The sequence below is a fragment of the Triticum urartu genome, unplaced genomic scaffold, assembly GCF_003073215.2.
Source record: "Triticum urartu cultivar G1812 unplaced genomic scaffold, Tu2.1 TuUngrouped_contig_5284, whole genome shotgun sequence".
Classification (NCBI taxonomy): domain Eukaryota; kingdom Viridiplantae; phylum Streptophyta; class Magnoliopsida; order Poales; family Poaceae; genus Triticum; species Triticum urartu.
The window spans coordinates 1-21,807 of NW_024115948.1; the positions used below are offsets into that span (position 1 = coordinate 1).

Here is a 21,807-nt window from a genome sequence, read left to right on the forward strand (position 1 = left end):
GCTCCGGCAGAAAGCCACGAGACACTAGGTGAGCTTTGTAACGCTCAATAGAACCATCCGAGCGAGTCTTAACCTTGTAGACCCCTTATAAGTGATGGGATGAAGACGAGGAGGAAGAGAAACAAAATCCCACATGTCGGTGCGCTCAAGGGCATCAACCTCCTCTGCCATTGCAACGTACTGGGATGAACAACATCATGATAAGAAGCCGACTCAAGAACAGTAGCGCTAGCACTTGGAAGATCAAGGCGGTCAACAAGTGGAAGGCGAAAGGGAACGCAAGCCATAAGTAGGCTGAGACGGGGAAGATGGCATATCAGTAGACACATCTATAACACATGAATGACATGTATAAAGTGTTGTAAAGATGAAAGAATACGAGCAGGAATCATCTGGGCAATCTCAGGTGATTGTGACAAGGAAGTCATCGGTGATGAAGGTGTTGAAATATGTGACAAGCGAGGTGTGGAAATCATAGGAGATGATGTTGGATTTGCAATAATTGAAGAGGTATGAGCAATATGATGAATGGATAAGGGCTCAACAGGAGTGCTAGGAGTGTCGGGAAAAGTCAGAAAAGAGATATCCTCCATTGAAAAGGTTAAGGAAGATGAACGTGAGTAGAACGAACGAGACTCATCAAGTCACATCTCGAGAAATAGGCATCAGACGACGAACATGATCACAATAGAGAGATCCCTTATGCTCATCGCTGTATCCTATGACAACACACTCAACTGGCTAAACAGTCAGTTTGGTGCCTTCACGAGGGGCAAGGACATAGCAAACACAACCAAATAATTGAAGCACCGATAATCAAGAAATGATCACACTTGAAAAAAGGCAACAAAGGCGGAGAGATTGGCGGTAGTGGCAGTAGATGGATTTGGTCTAGCATCCTACGTGCGTGTGCACTCTTCTTTCCCCGTTAATCTGGCTTGGTGTTCTTGTCCTGTTTGCGGGTTTTGTGTCACGCACTTGATTAAGCATCCCACGTTCTCCTACTGTGCGCCCTTGCCTTGACGATAGGTAGCGCCGTGTTCTCGGGCATGTCCCGTGGGTAAAATCCAGGTATGCGCCGATTGTTCGAGCTCCTGCTCACCATTGGTGGTGCTTGAGTGTGCGGTTATGGTGTCACCCAGCAAGGGAACACGGGATGTGGGATCAAGACAGTACACATAGCAACCCGCCACTAGGCAAAGGATGCCCATCTGGACTTATACAGGGAGCGAAGGTGGACACAAAGCTGGATGTTGAGCACCATAGGAGTCTAAACAGTGCGCTCATCAATAAGAGCAGCACGAGTAAGATCCTGGATATACTTCTCTTAGAAAATAAAAAAGTCGGAGGTAGAAGAAACCTCAATCTCAAGGAAGTAGTGACGAGGACCAAGATCAGACATAAGAAACTATGATGAGCCTTCACAAAGGCAATGTACTTAAGAGTCGTCGCCAGTGATGATTGACATATAGAAGTAGTGTTCGACCACGAGTTGAATGGTGAAGCGGCATGTAATGATGGCATTGGGTCTAAATAGTAGTAGGGGAAGACATGGTGGGATGGGTGGACGAGGGTAATACTTGAATGATAGATGTATCGAGAAAATTGAGGAAATAAATGTCGTCGAGGGGGGGAAGGGGGGCAAAGGAGATGATGGACCTGAATAGAAAAAGGACCGAGACTCATGAGAAGTCACATACCGAGAAATGCGCATTCGACTATCGATAGGATCCCAACACCAATATCCCTTCTGCTCATCATTAGACTCTAAGAAGACGAATTTAGCAGGCTGGGCAGTCAGTTTGGGGGCATTCACAAAGGTAAGAAGAACGTTGCAAACACAATATAACAAACGAAGCGTCGAGTAGTCACGAGAACAACCAAAAAGACGCCTGAGAGGAATCTCACCGTAGAGGAAGGGATGAATGTTGGTAAGATAGGTCGAAGTAGAAATAAACTCAACCTAAAAGTGTGGCCGAAGAGAGGCAATGACCATGAACGCACTAGCTTCTTAAGGTGACAATGCTTGCGCTCCGCAACACCATTCTGAGAATGAGCATCAGGACAAGACAACTGAGCCAGTGTGCCTTGCTTATTAAGGAATCTGCCAGCAAATGAGAGATATACTCACGAGCAGAATTTGCATGGAAGACACAAGTAGTAGGAGTGAAGAAAATTGCATATGAACCCTGGCGACAAACTTCTTACAGATAGATAAGACCTCACAACAAGAAAGTGTAAAATATATCCATGTGCGTCGAGAGAAATTGTCTAAAGGTAGTATAGTAGAGATGGCCGACTTTCGAGGCAAAGGGAGTTGGGCCCCAAATATCAGAGTAGAGATTAAAGGGACGTTGAGGCACAATCTCGCTATGAGGATAATCTAATCGAACCTATTTACCAAGTCGACAAACTTGCCAGTCCAAAGACACACTGCCAGTCTAAAGACACATCGCTAGACATAGATCCAACAAGACCACATCGAACCAAGGATGGGCGACGAGAGCCACACAAGTGAAACAAAATGATGATGCCACCTAGAAGCGCTAGATGAGGTATTAGATGCGGGGAGATTGGCGGCGATGGCAACAGAGTGAAGGTGAAGCCAGTCAAGATTGGAAGGACGCGAAGATAGTCTTGCTATGAGGATGAGCTAACTGAACTTGTTACCAAGTCAACAAACTTGATAGTCTAAAGACACATTGCCAAAGATAGATCCAAGACCATGTCGATTTTTTCCCCACATTCAGGGACTTTTTCAAATTTGTAAACTCTTTCCAAATTCATGACCTTTTTTTGTTCCAAATTCACGAACTTACCCAATTCATGTTTGAAAGTCATTGGAAGGGCACAAACTCACGAACTTCTTTCCTTCCAAATTCACGAGTTTCCAAATTCACGGTGGTGCTTGAGCATTTGGCTATTGTGGCGTCCATCAATGGAACACAGACGTGGTATCAAGGGCACAAAGCAACTCGTAGCCAGACAAAGGATGCCCAACCGGACTGGCAAGGAGCAGAGAGTGCATGGGAGGTGTGAGGGAAGAGGGCACTAGGAGGACAAAGACATTCTTGACATCAAGTTGTGAGACATACCAGCGGCAAACAAAAGCCACTACGAGAATCGTGCAAAGAGTGGTCATGTGGGCCATAGGAGCAATGTCTCATCGTGGACACGCCCATGTTTCTGCTGAAAGCCATAGGCCACAATACGAGATTTGTAATGCTTAAGAGGACCATCAGTCTTAACCTTGTAGACCCACTTACTTACAAGTGATGGGACGAGCATACGGAGGAAGGGGAATGAGATCCCATGTGATGGTGCGCTCAAGAGTAGCAATCTCCTCTGCCATCGCATGCTACCGTTCAAGATGAACAATGGCGTCACGATAAGAAGTCGTCTTGAGAAGAGCGGCGCAGAATAACTATGCATATTGGTCATACGTAGGTTGAGCGTGAAGCCATATGTAGGTTGAGCTGGAGGTGGTGAAGCCGTGGGTGATGATGGTGTGGGTCTACAACACTAGTACGGGAAGAAACAGTGGGATGGGTGGTGGACGAGGGCAATACACGAGTGATAGGTGTATCATGGATATTGAGTAAAGAAATATCTTCATCAAAAGTCACTTACCGAGAAATGCACATCCCACTATTGATAGCCCTTGTGCTCATAGCTGTAACCTAATAAGACACATTCAATAGACTTAGCAGTCAGTTTGGTGTGGTCGCATGTAGCAAGAAGAATGTAGCAAATGCAACGAAACAAGTGATAAAACGAAGATATCATAGAACACAGAGGAGGTGACTAGCGGGTCGAAGCGGGACTACAGACAAACCGACTTAGAATTTGACGGGATATGAAATGTCCGGGCGAGTGACATCTAAATAGACAAGACAGTCAACAAGATGACAATAGTACATCCAACAAGATGACAATAGTACATCAGATCAGACAAAGCCTCATTGTTAGAAGTACAGAGGTGGATGTTGGGGTCCATAGGAGTCTCAATAGTGCACTCATCAGCAAGAGCAACACAAGCAAGAATATCCTAGATATACTTATCTTCAAAAGAAAGAAGAAACCTCAATCTCAGGGAAGTAGTGAAGAAGACCAAGATCAGGCATAAGAAACTACTCGGTAAGACGAGCCTTCACAGAGGTAGTGTACTTAGAGTCGTCACGAAAGATGGATATAAATTGCAGATCATGAGCACTCGACAAAACTGACTGTACCACAGAGACGAAACACTGAAACCAGGCACGAGGAGTTTGCTCAAGGCCATAGACAGGGCGTCGAAGATAACAGACCATGCCATCAAGAACAGGATACCCAGGTGGAATCTACATGTAGGCCGTCTCATGCAACTCAATTAAGAAAGGCATTTTTGACATCAGCTCAGACAAACCAGTGGCAAATAGAAGCCACAACAAGGAAGTGTGCGAGTAGTGGTCATTTGGGGCATAGGATCAAATGTCTCATCATAGTCACGACCATGTCCTGCGACCACACTACGAGCTCTGTAATGCTCAAGAGAACCATCAACGTCTTAACCTTGCAGACTCACTTACAAGTGATGGGATGAGCACGAGGAGCAAGGGAAATGAAATCTCACGTGTTGAGAGAAATTGTTTATAAAGGTAGTAGTAGTGATGACCTCCTATTGAGGCAAAACGAGCCGGATCCCAAATATCAGAGTGAACAAGATTGAAAGGACGCTGAGACATAGTCCCACTATGAGGATAAGCTAACTGGACCTATTTACCAAGTCGACAAACCTCATAGTCTAAAGACACACCTTCAGTCTAAAGACACATCGCTAGAGATAGATCCAAGAAGACAACATCGAACTATGGGAGACGAGATCCACACAAGTGACCAAAACGATGATGCCAGAAAGAGCTGGTAGCCGAGGTAATAGAGGCGGAGAGGTTGGCGTCGACGGTAGCTGAGGGAAGGTGAAGCTAGTCAAGCTCCTAGAGGCACAACATTGAGGGACAACACTAAGTAGTGTACCCGTGTGATGACCCTAATCCTAACCCACTCGGCTCCTGGCCAAACGTCTGATTTTTTTTCATATTCATGAAATTTTTTCAAATTTGCATTTTTTTTCCAAATTCACGAACTTCCAGAATTTGTGCGTGAACATTTTTCGAGTTCTTGAACCTTTTCAGCTCTATGATTTTTTTCCAATTTGTGAGCATTTTCACCCCTTTCCCACGCCAAACCTTATTCAACGCTTAAGGCACCACGCTCTTTTTTGGTAGAAAGCGCCACACCCTGTTCGACCTTCGGCCTTTGCCCATTTACTTCGCACCGCACGCTTGTATTTTTCTTCTTCTCATGTTACAAATTTGGGAATCTTTTTGGGCCTTCTAGAAGGTACCCTAGGTTTTTTGGGCCGTTTTCTGTGCTTTTTTACATTTGTTTTGACCAGTTTTCAGTTGGGTGTGTGTGGGGGGAGGCATGTGAGAGGATGGACGTGGATAGAAAGGACGAGACTCATCAAAAGTCACATATCGAGAAATGTGCACTCAACTATTGATAGCCCTGGTGCTCATCGTCGTAACCTAAGATGATGACACATTCAACAGACTGATTAGTCAGTTTGGTGCGTTCATGGGGTGCAAGAACATAACAAACACGGAGGAGGTGACTAGTGGGTTGAACAGGAGCGTAGACAAACTGACTTAGACTATGACGGGATATGAAATGTTCGGACAAATAGACAAGACTCCCAACAAGATAACATTAGTGTGTCAGATCAGAGAAAGCCACACTGTTAGAAGCATAGAGGTGGACGCTGAGGTGTATAGGAGTCTGAACAGTGTGCTCATTAGTAAAAGAGTAGCAGGGGCAAGAATATCTTGGATATACTTCTCTTGGCAAAATTAAGAAGCCATCAGAGACAGAAGAAACCTTTATCCCAAGGAAGTAGTGAAGATGACCAATATTAGGCATAAGAAACTACTTGGTAAGATGGGCCTAAACAAAGGCAATGTAGTTAGAGTCGTCACGAGTGATGATCATGTCATCGACATATAGAAGATTCTGACCATGAACAAAAAGGTGGATATAAATTGTAGATCATGAGCACTCGCCAAAAACCAACCGCAATCACCATCGAGATGAAACGCTCAAAGGCACGATAGGTTTGCAAGGCGATAGACATGGCGACGAAGACAACAGATCATGCCATCAGGAACAAGATACCCAGGTGGAGGCTACATGTAGACCGTCTCATGCAACTTACCATTAAGAACGACATTTTTGACATCAGTTGAGAGGAACCAGTGGTGAATAGAAGCCACAACGAGAAGTGTGCAAAGAGTGGTCATGTGGGGCATAGGAGCAAATGTCTCATCAGTCATGGCCATAGGGAGGAAGGGAAATGTGATCCCACGTGCCGGTGCGCTCAAGAGCAACAATCTCCTGTGACATCACATGCTGCCATTCAGGATGATCAACAATGTCATGATAAGAAGTCATCTTGAGAAGAGTGGCTCCGGAATAACCATAGTGGTCAATAGGCGGAAGCGGTCGAGCGCGGAAGCCATAAACGGGGTTAGCTTGAGGTGGTGCATGGCTATTGGAAGGAGACATAGTAGTCGGGGGAGATGGCTAATCAAAAGAACCATTATTAGTCTTAAGAGAACCATTACAGTCTTAACCTTCTAGACCCACTTAGAAGTGATGGGACGAGCACTGTGTTCCCACGTGTCGTGTGCTCAAGAGAAGCAATCTCCTATGCCATCGCATGTTGCCGTCCAGGATGGGTAACAATGTACGATAAGAAGTGGTCTTGAGAATAGCGACACCAGAATAACCATGGTGGTCATTAGGTAGAAGCGACCGAGCACGAAAGCCATAAATAGGGTGAGTTGGAGGTGGTCCATGGCCAACAGAAGGAGACATAATAGTCGAGAGAGATGGCTATTAAGACATGAAGAATCTTGAGGAGCTTCAGACCAAGGAGGAGGCACATTCAGACCACAATATGAGCCTATAACGCTCAAGAGAAACCATTAGTCTTAAACCTTGTAGACCCACTTGCAAGTGATGGGGCGGGCACGGGGAGGAAGGGAAATGTGATCCCACGTGCCGATGCACTCGAGAGCAGCAATCTCCTGTGTCATCGCATGCTGCCATTTAGGATGAGCAACAAAGTCATGATAAGAAGTTTCAAGAAGAGCGACTCCAGAGTAACCATAGTGGTCATTAGGCGGGGGCAACAGAGCGCGGAAGCCATAAATAGGGTGAGCTGGAGGTGGTGCATGGCTAAGGTAAGGAGACATAGTAGTCGGGGGAGATGGCTAATCAAAAGGAGATATGAAGAATCTTGAGCTTCAGCCCTGAGCACAATTCTTAAGCACTTGCTCTAACTTTCTTGCTTCGGAGCATTGGTCTTGGATAGCTCAGTGAGCTCTTTCATCTGAGTGAGGATGGTGATCTAAGCTTCTTCATGGGAAAACCTTTTTGATGAAGCCCTCGAGCAAGAAGGTAGTAGATACATTTTCTTCATTAGAACGACACCAAAAGAATCCAGAACACACAGACGACCAGTGTAGTAAAGAAGAGGATGAGGGGGAATCACCGGGGAAGCCTCATGGGATGGGCAAGGTGAGGTAGCCTCAGGTAACGAACAAAGTGGGGAAGCCACAAGTCATGACGACGTGGGTCTACAATGGTAGTATGGGAAGACACGATGGGATGGGTGGACGAGGGTAATACACGAGTAATAGGTGTATCGAGGAAATTGAGGGAAGAAATATCTTCAATGGGGGAAGTAGAGCACGAGCGTGGATAGAAAGAACAACCAAAAATGTGCATCCGACTACCAATATAGCATCCCAACGTCAAGGGCCCTTGTGCTCATCGCTATAACCTAAGAAGACACATTCAATAGACAAAGTGGTTAGTTTGGTGCTTTCACTGGGGCAAGAAAAAGTAGCAAAAGCAATAAAAGAAAGGATAAATATCTAGACGACGATATCATAACATATGGAGGAGGTGACTCTAGTGGGTCGCAGTGGGAGCACAAACAAACTGACATAGAATGTGAAGGAATATGAAATGTCCGGACGAGTGACATCTAAATAGAGAAGACTCCCAGCAAGATGACGATAGCTCGGCAGATCAGAAAATGGCTCACCGTTAGAAGCACAGAGGTGGACGTTCAGGCCCATAGGAGTCTCAACAGTGCGCTCATCATTACGAGCATCACGAGCAAGAAGATCTTGGATATACTAATCTTGGAAAATAAAGAAGCCATTTGAGGTAGAAACCTCGATCCCAAGAAAGTAGCGAAGAGGACCTCGATCAGGCATAAGAAACTACTCAGTAAGACGAGGCTTCGCAAAGGCAATGTACTTAGAGTCGTTGCAAGTGATGATTATGTAATCAACATATGAAAGAAGAGTCTGACACTGGGCTAAAAGGTGGACATAAAGCGCAGGATCATGAGTACTCGCCAAAAAAAACAACAGTCACTATTGAGACGAAACGCTCAAGCCATGCACAGGGTTTACTTAAGGCCATAGAGAAAGTGACGAAGACATTATATCATGCCATTAGGAACATAATACCCTAGTGTTAAAACAGACATTCTTGACATCAAGCCGAGAGACAGATCAATGGCGAACATAAGCCATAGCGAGAAGTTTGCGAAGAGTGGTTATCTGGGCAATAGGAGCAAATGTCTCACCGTAGTCACAACCATGTTCCTGATGAAAGCCAAAGGTCACAATACGAGCTTTGTAACGTTCAAGAGAACCATCAAAGTCTTAACCTTGTAGAGGACGAGCACGGGGAGTAAGGGAATAGAGATCCCACATGCCGGTGCGCTCAACAACAACAATCTCTGCCATCACATGTTGCCTTTCGGGATGAACAACTACTTCTTGATAAGAAGTCGTCTCAAGAAGAGCCGCGCTAGAATCTTATGTCTACTAATTGGAGGCACCATACGAGCCTTCACGTTAACCCTCGCGCAAGATCGAAAGTAGTGTCCGATAAGGCCAAAATTCATTGTTAGCCTTAGGATTAGCTAGCAAAAACGGGCACAACACGCGGCTGTTCCTTCGTCTCACCTAAAGCCTCGAGGCCGCCATCAAAGCCATCTATTGACCCTCTCTTCTGATTTGATACGGCTCTCGACGCCTCATATCGTTGCAGGTCATAAAGACGCTGCGCACCCAAAGTCTCTTATTGGTGCGCATATCTACTGCAGTTGCACTGTTTGCATTGACCAACCATCTCCCTTGCCATTGCCCGCATTGTCGGCTGATGCCTCTGGACAGGGACCGACGGACATCGAGGGAGCTACTTTAAGCTGCATCCCTGTGTTGTTGTGGCTACCTTCCTCTCTTCATCAGTGGAATGTTGCCTTCTAGTTGCTCCGTACTGCTAGAATAATGGCGAGGTTGAGACCCATGGTCGTGGGAGATGATACGATCAGTGGTGGCCTTGAAGGGTTGATTGGTGTAACTCTCTTCATACTCCATCTATGTCCCTTGCTCTTGCCGTGTGATGTGAGATCGGCAATCTTCTCTCTCTGTGAGAATTTGCTGGGAGTTGCATGTCCTTAGATTCGTTCTACTCATGTTGATGCAAAAGAAACAATCAAGCTGTAGGGGTGCACATTGTTCATTTGTTGGACCAAATGCCGCAACAAAATCGGTCAAAGTCAAACGAAATTAGTCCTCCATGATGGCATCGACAAGAGTTGTGGTCTTCACCAGATTACTCACTCCAACTTGCATTAGGTTGTGTGCAGTTTGCTTCATCATCAACCATGTTATTTCCATTAACGTTAAGCTTAGAAAGGGCAACTTAGTCTATAGTGCTTACTGTGGTAGTCAAGTATCTAGAGTACCATGTTCTGAAAACACATACGTGATGCTTCAAGTTATCCATACACTAAGATTACAACATAATAGCTATGCTCGGGCTTTGCGACAAAGATGCCAAATTGGCCTGTATTGGCTCATTATTATGCTGTAAGGGAATGCACTTTCAACAAATTGTTGTTTGTAGTACCCCTTTTTGTCAGTTAGCTTGCGACCATTAGGAATTGATTCTAACTTGCTAGGGGTTGGTCCTAGAGAATAACTTTTTTCTAGATTAGGTTACAATGTTAAAATGTATGTCGAGCCAACTCCTTGCAGCAAGGAAGAACGGAAAGCATGCTTTCTATCTTCACCATCATCTTCTTCTCGTAATTGTTGGCTCTTTTCCATGGAAGTTCTGAAACAAAATGAGCAGGCCTAAAATCAAGGATCAATATGCAGGTTTTCCTTTGAAATCTTATTTGAGAAAAGAATTTCATAGAAGATAAGTAGAATATGTCTAAACTTAATGTAAGGAGTCCCAAAACTAGCATAAAGAGTTAACAATTCCATTTTCTCTTGCTCCCTCTGTCCCAAATTTGGGACGGAGGTAGTACTTATGTGATCCTCACTGGACCTTATGAAAGGCTCCAACTGACTTTTGTATTAAAATTTAATGGGGGGGTAGAAATGTAAATAGATGGGAATTACATAGGGAAAGGGTGTGTGTGTCAGGAGTCTAGTAATCTAAGGAAGAGAGAGTGATAGGGAAGTACAAACAGGGAGAGCAGGTAGGGCACTAACAAGCATTAGAGTAGCAACAAAGGATAGAATGAACTCAAGCCTCTGCTTTGCCCTATTGGCCAACATAGCAACCTTTTTAAATCTGGAAAGCCATGAGTTGTGTGATGGCACACCCTGAAAAAGTATTGATTTTGTTCCTTCCAAATCCCCCAAGCAACTACAACACAGACCTCCATAAACATCGGCGCCACATGAACCATATGCAATCTGCAACCGTTGTCAGGCCAAACAATACCCAAGGCATTCCAGCACGAAACACTGAATGGGCATTTGAAGAAAAGGTGTGCCAGGCTTTCCTCCGGGGTGTTATGGCATAAGAGGCAGCTATAATCATCATTATCAATCTTGCAGTGCCTCCCGCGCAACATATTTCTTGTATTTTGACGACCAGGTAGAAGGAGCCAAAGAAACATCTTCCACTCCATAGTGCATGTGGTTCTCCATATCCAACAGAATGCATCATCCACCTGCACATCTCTAATACAATAGGTGTAGAATTTGCTGGTCTTAAACTCTTTCACCCATATTAGGCACTCAACCAAGTGTCAGTGACATCCGACGCACGATCAACCTAATGAGTTGCAAGTCTCTGACTTCCTCGCGAGCCTTAATGGACAAGGGTAGATAGGATGCGAGGCTATTGTTATGTCATCAGAGATCCTTCCAAAAAATGTACCATTTTGTTATCCCCTACATCGACTTTTATCACACCCCTGTAGATATCCGACTACTGAAGGATATCCCTCCACCAGAAGGATCCATAGGTCAGAGGAGTGTGGGATCTTGTTAGTATAATATGCAGATCAAATTAACTGCACCCACGGGATATCCTCACTATTGTAGAACTTATGCATCTGTTTGAACAACAAACCATGATTTTGCACCTTGAAGTTTATAACACCCAGTCCACCTTTGTCTTTTGGGCGACAGACAATGTCCCAGGCGGTCAGCGAGGTCCCCTTGACTCTATCATCAGGTTTTTACGCCATAGATAGTACCTACGTAGTTTATCAAGATGTTCAATGATCTTGGGGTGTAACTTCATCGAGCACATCATATAGATGGCCAAAGATGTAAGCACAGAGTTAACCAGCGTAAGCTTTGAACCATAGTCAAGCAGGGAAGTAGCCGTGTGCAATCTTCTCTGAGTAGAAGAAACTAGTGGCATAAGATCCATGGTGGAAGGGGCGTGTGGTGCCCAAAGGCAACCCCAGGTAAGTAAACGACATTTGTCCCACCACACACTGAAAGATACGGGCCAAAACAAACGTTTTCTGCATGATCCAAATTGATTGGCACCATAGTTGATTTATGAAAATTAATGCACAGCCCAACAAAAGTTGCATAGTCCGACAGAATAAGTTTCATTTGCTCAGCTTGACGCGGGCAGGATGACATGACCACCATGGTGTCATCGGCGTACTGAATCACCAGAGTCATTATTACAGGTTGGAATTGGGAGCTGAATTAGATTTCTGGCATGTGCATCATTGATGGCTGATTGCAGCAGATCCACAGCTAGAACAAAGATCAACGACGACAAGGGTTCACCCTATCTAACCCCACGCTTGTAGGAGAACTATCGGCCCGACAATCCATTGACAACTCAACCGAGCTTCCTGAAGAAAAGATACAACCAATCCATTGCAACCACTTATCATTGAAACAAATGTTCCTCATGATTTGAATCATCGGTTCATGCTCGATCGTGTCGAATGCCTTGGCAAAATCCAACTTCAAGAGAAAGCAAGAACGATGTGACACCTGACACTTGTGGATGTATTTGAAAGCCCATGCCAAGTAGTGTTGGACGGACCTATCCTTGAAGAACCTGTACTGATTACGATGGTTGATACAAGGGATAAGTTCCTGCAGGCGGTTTGCTAGGAGTATAGTGATCAACTTCTGACAACAGTTTAGAAGAGATCGGGCGATAATCATTTGTTGTCTGAGGCGACAGAACTTTGGGGTTAAGGTTACTCCAATCCGAATTCCCTTAACACATATCAATGCAAACCTTGTATAACTTCTCTTTGACGATGTGCCAACATGATTTTAAGAAGCAATCGTCAAAACCATCGGGCATGGGCGCACTGTCAGCCGACATGTCCCTCACAACCTGATCAATTACCTTACTTGTGAAAGGAACTGTTAGCTCCTCGAGGCCATCCACACGTTTGAGATAGACGACAGGTCAAACTTCATGTCCACAGGGTTAGATTGTCCAATTCTCTCTTTTTATAGGTTTGGAACAAGATCGCCTCTTTGCTTGGTAGCTGTAGAATGGAAGAACTTGGTATTAACACTACTGCCATGAAACCATCTGATCGTGTACCTCTTTTTTCAATACTCCTGTTTATATTTTAGCTGGTTAGGAGTGCGTTTTGAGGATGAGACGGAAGTTACTTTCAAGTACCGAGAGCGAATGCTTATCCTTGATACCATTCAGCCGAGAGAGGGCCCAATCACAGTTATCAATGCAGGTGTTCAGATGAGAGATAGTTTTGTTTGACTGGCTTTACCTTCCCTCCGCTACGACGCTGCCAGTCTCTCCACCTCTGTTGCCTTGCCTACAAGCTCTTTTCAGTAGTGGCATCATCACCTTGGTCATCTGCGTGGCTCTCGTCTCTCATCCTTAGTTTGACGTGGCCTTCTTGGATCCGTCTTCGACGGTGTGTCTTTAGACTGTTGGGGTTGTTGATGGCACATCTGTCGAGTGTGTCTCCTTAGTATAATGATGAGCACAAGGACTATCGTTGTTGTGATCATGTTGGTCGTCGGATACGTATTTCTTTGGATGTGACTTTTGATGAGTCTTCTTTCTACCCACGTCCATCTTCCTTGACCCTTTCAGTGGAGGATACCTTTTCCCTCACTTTCCCTGACACATCTATCACAACTGTTGAGCCCTTGCCCATCCGTCCTATTGCCCCTGCTTCTCTGACTATTGCAGATCCGATGTTGCCATCTCCCATGGTTTCCTCACCTCACTTGTCACAGGATTCTGCACCTTCATCTCCGATGACTTCTCTATCTCCATCAACTGAGTCCACCCCGGTGATTCCTCGTATTCTTCCATCGTTTCCTCCTTTTATACTCATCGTTCGTCTGTTGTGGATGTGTCTACTGATGTGCCATCTACTTCTGATGTGTCATCTTCCTCGTCTCAGTCTACTTATGGCTTGGGTCCTCCTTTGCTTCAACCTGTTCATTGCCTTGGTTTTCCAAGCGCCGACCCTGCTGTTCTTGAGTCGACTTCTTATCGTGAAGATGTTGTTCACTCTGAAAGGCAGTTTGCAATGGTAGAGGAGCTTGATGCTCTTGGGCGCACCGGCCGGTGTGATCTTGTTTCTCTTCCTCCCCGTGTTCGTCCCATCACTTGTAAGCGGGTCTACAAGGTTAAGACTCGCTCTGATGGTTTTCTTAAGCGTTGCAAAACTCGTCTTGTGGCTTGTGGCTTTCAGCACGAGCATGGTCGTGATTACGATGATACTTTTGCTCCTGTGGCCCATATGACCACTGTTCACACACTTGTCGTGGCCCCTGTTTTCCACTGGTTTGTGTCTCAGCTTGATGTTAAGACTGCCTTTCTTAATGGTGAGCTGCGTGAGGAGAGTCACCACCTGGTATTCTGTTCCTGATCATCCGTCTTCATCTCTCTCACTCTATGGCCTTAAATAAGCCCCTCACACCTATTTTGAGCGTTTTGCCTACTGCCACTGGTTTTTCAGCGTGTGCTCATGATCCGGCGCTGTTTGTCCACTTTTATATGTTGACACATGATCATCACTGGCAACGACCCTGAGTATATTGCCTTTGTGAATGCCTATCTTAGTGAACAGTTTCTTATGCCTGATCATGACTTCTATTTCTGATCATTAATTCGTGCAAGAACAAAAGCTCTGTTAGTTAGAACTTACATCAGTAGTTCTTGTAGGTCCAATTGTTGTTAACCCTAACTTTTAATAGTGATGCTAGCATTATTTATCTAATTTTAAATTTTGTTATTCAATCTGATTTTAGTACTTACCAGGGAGCCATAGTAACATACTATCCAACTTTATAACTTACTAAGAGGAATAGTGCCATATTCAGGTGCCTTTTTGCCGGCAAAGTGCTTTTTTGTATATAAATGAAGTAGCACATATTGTTTCCATCTGTTCTTTTCCAGTCTTTTGTGATGCCACTACCAACAAACTGTTTATTAAAAAACAGTAAAGCTGCCACTAACATCCTCCCACAACGATTTGACGTCCTCAGCCATTCAATTGCGCTCGCAGGGGTTCAGATCTGCTAGTCATCCCACTGAATTTCATTGCGTTGTTGGCATTCGTAGTCTTTTTTTGTGAGCTCGCAAAACCTTTGTGAGTCGTTATATTGAGAGGAAAGAGTATGGTTTACAGGATGTGGCCCCTGTTACAGCACCGAACAACGCCCAAGTCCCCTGCGCCCCTTCTCTTGCTTGAGCACAATGCGGCAGCGGCGGCTTGGTCTCAAATACCGCTTCCAAGTCCCCTGTTTGTTTATAGGGCCGTAGTATGCCTGGCCAAGGTGGAATTTAGTACGTGCTCCCTGCTATGCCCTACAAGAGGTTCTTCCTACTGAATTGAATCTGGGAATCCACCCTGGGAAGCAACATCCATCTTCTGATCTTTGTCTTGCCTCCAGTGCAATTTCAATTTGTCGAGTACTGCTCTCGACAAATTACTAGAATGGTGAATGAAATACTTGGAGGTAGGCTACCAATTTGGTAAGAATATAGATGTCATGATCTGCCTAGAGCTATTTTACTGCGCTTAGATTTGATAAGCCGTTTTTAGGCCATACTGCAGCCTAAACGTGCTCCTGCTTGCTGTTGCTAAACAGTTTATATTTCCAGATGGAATATGATTTAGCCCTGTTTTAGCCAGCTTGGGGCTGCTTGAGTGGATGCACACTAAATCTTAAAAGAAGAGAAAGTGAATAATTGAATATGATGGCAGGTGTTGAACTCAGGTTTACACATTGGTGTGCATGATTTGTCAAACAAACATATTATAGCCCTCATGGATGCTACTGTTTGCAAAGTTAGAATGGAACAATGCAAAGAGATTCGTGATGTAGAAGAACTTACAAGGGTGAACCGCTTTCATTGGAATTTGACGAAATTCCCAACCACATAGGTCACACAAAGTTTAAGCCTCCATGGTATTAAAAATGCCATGTTTGCCAGTCCTCTATTTAGAGGTGCTTTGGTCTCATATTTCTTATGTAATTACGGTATGACAAAAAAATTATCATTTCAGGTCCTTATCAAACGTGCTTCTCCTTTAAACGATAGCTTGGTCTCCGTGCATGCTATCCGATTATCCGAAGCAAAACTAATCCTTTGCACCCCAGCGATGGATAAAGACGTGGAGCCGGGTCTGTTTTCCTGGGGACAACCAATCCTTGAGGAGTCCGAAAGATTTGAGGGGTAAGTTAATTTGTTAAGCATCTGAGCAAACAAAGTTCTTATTTTCTAATGCCAATTTACAAGACGTGGTTGTAATTTCAGTTTTTTAGCTTCATCCTGAAGTCGTACATACATGTATAAGCCTTCAAGCATGGCAAAAATTTGATGTGTCAGTGAAATTTCGGTTCAGTTTGCCATAAACAATTAATTCTACAAGTTTCCTAATATAAAGTTGCACTACATAGTTTGATTCTGTTATCAATTCGATTTTAGTTTATTCTTCCTGAAGTTTACGTGCGAGTTTCTGCCATATTTTCACAGCGGGGAGAAGCCTTGAGAGTATACATGACTTATTTGTGAATCTGGACGTTACGACTGGTCATATCCAGTATAGTTGTTGAACAAATATTCTAAGCATCCCACTGGCAAAGCATCCTAGCTGCATTTTTCGTTCATCATTATGAATAGAGCAGTATAGCTGGGCTAACTGAGGTGAGCCGAATTTCGTTAACATTAACAATTACCCAAGAAGAAGCAACAGCTTAGCCCTTCTCAGCTAACTTTACCTTTGGTTCTCCATCAGTTAAATGGTATGATTACAAAATTTACAACACTAATTACAATCTGTTCAATTAGTTCATGTGCCAATGCTCCATTCTGTTTTTCATATCGCAAATGTGTAAGTCATATCTCTGCCTATACGTGATACATATGTACTTTCAGAAGTCGCACACAACGTGTGATCATTTCCACCGTCCAAATGAATTGTTATAATCAATAAATTTGAGGCTGCCTTGAAGCCTCCACCAAGAGTAAAAAGGTAAAAAGTCCCACATTACTTCAGAGGTTCATAGACCTTCAGTCAACATGCATATTTGTCTACTGTTATTTAGCTCCGAGGTAGATTTCCATTTCTTGGAGGTTCGAATGAATCAGACATTTCAATTATCATCTTATTTTATATTGTGGTGCAGTATATAACTCTAGATGATGACAACAGTAAAAATAATTTGTTTGTGTTGTTGAAGATCAGCTTGATTTTTTGACAGGCGCAATTTTGGACTTAATCGGCAGAAGCAATTGTATTGACCTGCTACTTGATTACTTAATTAACTAGGTTCAGATAGGTGAATTTCTTGTTTACCAATAAGGACAATTCATGTTTTTATGTATGTACCAAGCTGGGATTGCTATATATTATTTGTGTTGTCCAACATACTACACATTTCTTCAACCTTGCTTTGCGAGAGGTATCATTTACTTATTGATATGTTTGAAAAGTTTTTTTCTGTAGTTGTTTCCGGCATAATCTTCTACAAGTGAAATCATATTGTTCTGTTAATTAATATTTTCGTTTGATTATGAGGATTGAGGCGTGATTTTCATGATCCAGGACTCCAATTTGATGTTTGTGTTGATCCGTCCTCTTATTTCTACCTAGGTAAGCTAGATGACTGCTAGCACTAAATTTACATTAGATCATTTTTTCTTATGTCGACATATATAGCTAATCTCAGTTGCCCTATGTTTTTTTGCTGCCATGGTAGGCCAAATTTTAATTTTAGGTTGTATTGTGCTATGGTTTTCATTGTCCTCAGCTAATGGGGTGGTTTGCAATAGTGGCATGTTCAGTTTCCACCATATAACTAAACTATATTAATATACATCGGAATGAATTTACCACTGTTTCATTACCAGCTCTTTCTCTGTGTATCAACTCTATTGGATCCTACCAAATCTTTGTAAATCAGGCAATCCAACATGAAAGGATAAACTTCAGGATTTACCGAGGGAGAGAGTACCATCCAAATTTTGTTGCCACGATAGGCCAAATTGTATTGTACTACAGATTTTCATCTTCCTGTTCATTGTCCACTGTATAACTGAAGTATATTCATGTATAGCCGTGTAATTTTACAACTGTTTGTTACTAGCTCTTTATATGTTCACTCTATCGGATTCCTCAAGATCTATGTAAATCAAGGAATCCAGTATGAAACAGTAAAATTCATGATTGACCAAGGGAAAAGAGTGGTGTACGATAACGAGGCATGTGCAGAAACAACAAAGAACCAAGGTAGCACACACTTGCACTTTGGATTTGAATTTTCAATGGTTCGACATGTACTACCATTCAGATTATCCAGTTAGTACGGTGCATTTAATTATGCAGCACAACACAAATCCTTGCAATATTAATGTAAGTTAACGAGTTTCATGTTTAGCAACATAGATCCATGTTATATTGTTTAGGTAACAATGATTGTTCTTCTGATCAACAAGTCTACCAGTTGCTTTCTTATTTGATCCATGTTATATTGTTTAGGTAACAATGACAATTTTTACTTGAACTTTTCTTTACAGTGAGAATAAGGCTTATGCTGCCGTCATATTTTCTCATTGCTGTTGCAAGCTATCCCCATGTATGAACCGACAATATCTATAGAAAAAATACATGAAAAAGGGACGTAGATTTTTTTCCAGATTTATGGTTGAAGAAGAAAAAGAAGAAAACGTGGATTCAGTTGAATTTTTAGTATTCAGATTCACCACTAAGAGACGGAGATTTGCTTCACACTTGAAATAAGGTGAAAGTAATAATTTTTTGGGCCTGGATTCTTATTCACCTGCCTATATATCAAATAGCATGATATACGTTCTTACCCCACCCCCCAAAAATAATCTTTGTGTAAGTTCCTATCTATTTTATACATGGAAGTAGCTTCATAATTACTCGCTACAGTAAAAATCCGAAAAAACACTAATAAAATTCAAAAAAAAATCTGATTTTTTTTTACAACAAACATTGATATATATTTCACATGTGTGCCAATTTTCGTGATGGTATGACATTTGTGGAGGTCTCAGCAAAAAAAAACAATATTATGCTAAAAAACACTTTTTGAAGCATCAATTTTTTTTTTGCTGAGGCCTGCATGAATGTCATTTTGTCACGTGTTTTTGCACGCATGTGGAAAACACATCAATGTTTGTTGACAAAAAAATCCAGATTGTTATGATTTTTTTTATTTTACTGTAGCAAAGGGTGCATGTGAGCTCGAGCTCACAAGAGCACTTTCGATTACGTTTTTTTCAGCTAATTATTCTTAATTTGCCTATGATACATGCTGTTAGATCATGATTATCATTTTGGATCGATAATCTAAATTAGCCAAAGGGAAGCATTGATGGATTCACTTGAGTTGAAGTTCACTTTCTTTTCTTTAAGCATGTAGTCATTTTTGTCATGTTTCTTTTGTAGGTTAGTGTAAATTATGACACCATATACAAGGATTTATTTTATTAATCTTAAAGAAGTGCCTGAGGAGGAAACAAATACTTTTTCCTGTCACTAATAGTAATATCTTTAAAATGGAACATTCCCTGTTTGTTTTGGCTAGTAAAATCTCCAATAAACAAACACCATAAATCACCTTTTATTTTGCGCATTCAAAAAGAGATAGCCCTTGCAGTGGCACGGATTGATGACTAGTGTGGTTAACCATGTTCAGCAGTGCGGGTGGGTGCCATTTTGTTCGAACCTAGCTTAGGATAGCAGCAATCTATAGTATGCGTGTTTCTCCAGTTTGTTTGCCAATCCTATTATGTATGGATGGCGTAACAGTAGTAAATATACGTCACAATTTCAGCAAAAGAGCTTCTTCAGGCGATCTTGGGCAATTCATGTGTAAGGGATGAGTGACTCATAACCAAATCCATCCATGAGGTTCTCCAAGAGCACTCTAGGTTTGCTATGCCATGTTGGCGACCTTTTTCCCAGGAAATGAAACATTTTGGGACTGGGCTGCGGATCTTGATCTTGAATCCAGATGTTTCCGTTAACTAGACCTGGTGATTTGATACTTGCTGGACAATGGAGCGCTTGTCGGATTGTTTGTCCGATCCTCACAACCTCTGCAACCTGGATAAGGACGAACCACAACTGCTACCGACAGAAACTTGTTCATGGAACTTAGGTCTCCTAGCGTGCCCGCCCAAGATCTACTCCGTTTGTTTGTACGAGTTGTGATCTAAAAAAGAAAATGCACAACATAGAGAACAAGTGCGAGATGACAAAATGGAAGAAAGACACTTTGATTAGTGGTTTTTTTCCACAGCGAAGCACAAATATCATACTCAGTATAATAGTAGAACCATATATTTATTCATAAACACTGCTTGTACAATAACACAACTTATTACCTGAATCATAACAGTACATATACATATCTATACAGCCGGTCTAAACAATATATGACGTCAAATCCGGCCGGCTGGTTAATTATATATCTCATCTGATCACACTGTAGTTATCACAGCTTAATCATTTTATTTATGCAATACGCCGTACGTACATGCACACTCGCATGCATGCATGCATGATGCATATAGCCTAGTACGGGCTCACCCCGGGGAAGTTGCCTGGCGGGTTGTAGCTGCAGATGATGAACACACCGTCGCCGCTGTCGCAGACGACGCGGGCGCAACCGATGGCCGCGGTCCCGCCGCCGCCGCCTCCGTAGAGGTTCTCCCCGTACTGCCCGCCTGAATGTACCAGCTGGCAGTCGCCGCGGCGCTGATCCGCGTAGTCCTGCGCGAAGGCTGCCACGGTAGCGTCCCATGTCACCTCCCCAAGGCCCACGTCAGCGCGCGCCGCGTTGTGGGCGTCCACGAAGTCCTGCTCCGAGTTCTGGGCCGTGACCGCCATGGCGGACGCGAGAGCTAAGAGCACCACTACTGCTAGCTTCGGCGAGTACTCCATCGCTGACTAAGCCTTACAAAACTAATCAAGGAAGATGTATCTGTAACGATGAGATAGACTGCCACCATGCGTACGTTGTGTATTTGTACTGCCTGCACAAGATCGATTGCTTCTCTGAGGTATAACTAAGCTTGAAAAGTTTCATAGAAAAATATATCTCGACGAAGTACACTGGTCAAATTCGAAGCACATGTGCGCGCGTTGAGGTAGTCAGATATCATCGTGGGCGGCCTGTTATTTCTTCTGATCGAGATTACCTCTACCGATGTGGAGGAACTTCGTCATTTGATCTCGTGGCACGAACCTAGCTACCTAATAACTCCATCATCTTCATTGTCTGAGAAGAGGTCAGGTCGTAGTAGTCGGGACACACGTACCAAGTAGCTCGCCAACTAGGTGCTAGTGGTACAAACGTGTAAAATGATTAAGGTGAAGAATATTTCTTTCGGGTTCAAGTTGTACAACTTGTTAAGGCAATTGGTACTCGCACGTAAGAACCTTTTTTGCTTGTAATTGAGTCGTTCTAATACTGTGTGCCGGTTGGTACATAGGATTTAGTTTTCCGTTGGCGATAATATATGAGCAGCTAACATATCTCTTTTATTTTGCTTTGTCATGCCTCTATCATTTTCATGTGGAATGCAACTTCCGTAACAACCCCCCTACCCCCTCCCATGCACCATTTTTTATTATGTATTGTGACTAGAAGCCAATTTGTGCTTCTCCCGGGAACAAGACAAAAGTCAGTTTGTTCTATAAATTGGAATGTTGTTTGTGGTCCTTGTTGTTAGCCAAATGAGTGCTAATTTTCTTGTTCAACTTCATGCGAGATTGATTTAACATTGGCCTTGGTCGCGGAAATCTTATTTTGAACGTGTCACAACTTGCTTTATATATAAAGTGGGACGTGAGCTTTTTCGGTAACATGGCACAACTCAATCAGCGGAAAGTTGTTTTTGGCTCTTCTTTTGTATTTCTAGCTA

At 43.1% G+C, this 21,807-nt stretch overlaps 1 protein-coding gene across 1 annotated transcript; it reads right to left on the bottom strand.

Moving 5' to 3' along the window:
- Positions 1-20,196: 20,196 nt before the first annotated feature.
- Positions 20,197-20,934, bottom strand: LOC125529017 (pathogenesis-related protein PRB1-2-like). Its single transcript, XM_048693427.1, has one exon. It carries the CDS (start codon positions 20,822-20,824, stop codon positions 20,456-20,458), a length of 369 nt encoding a protein of 122 aa, XP_048549384.1. The 5' UTR covers positions 20,825-20,934; the 3' UTR covers positions 20,197-20,455.
- Between the last annotated feature and the right edge of the window lie 873 nt (positions 20,935-21,807).

Coding starts and splice junctions, on each gene's coding strand:
- LOC125529017 (XM_048693427.1), bottom strand. CDS start 20,824: ATGGAGTACTCGCCGAAGCTAGCAGTAGTGGTGCTCTTAGCTCTCGCG.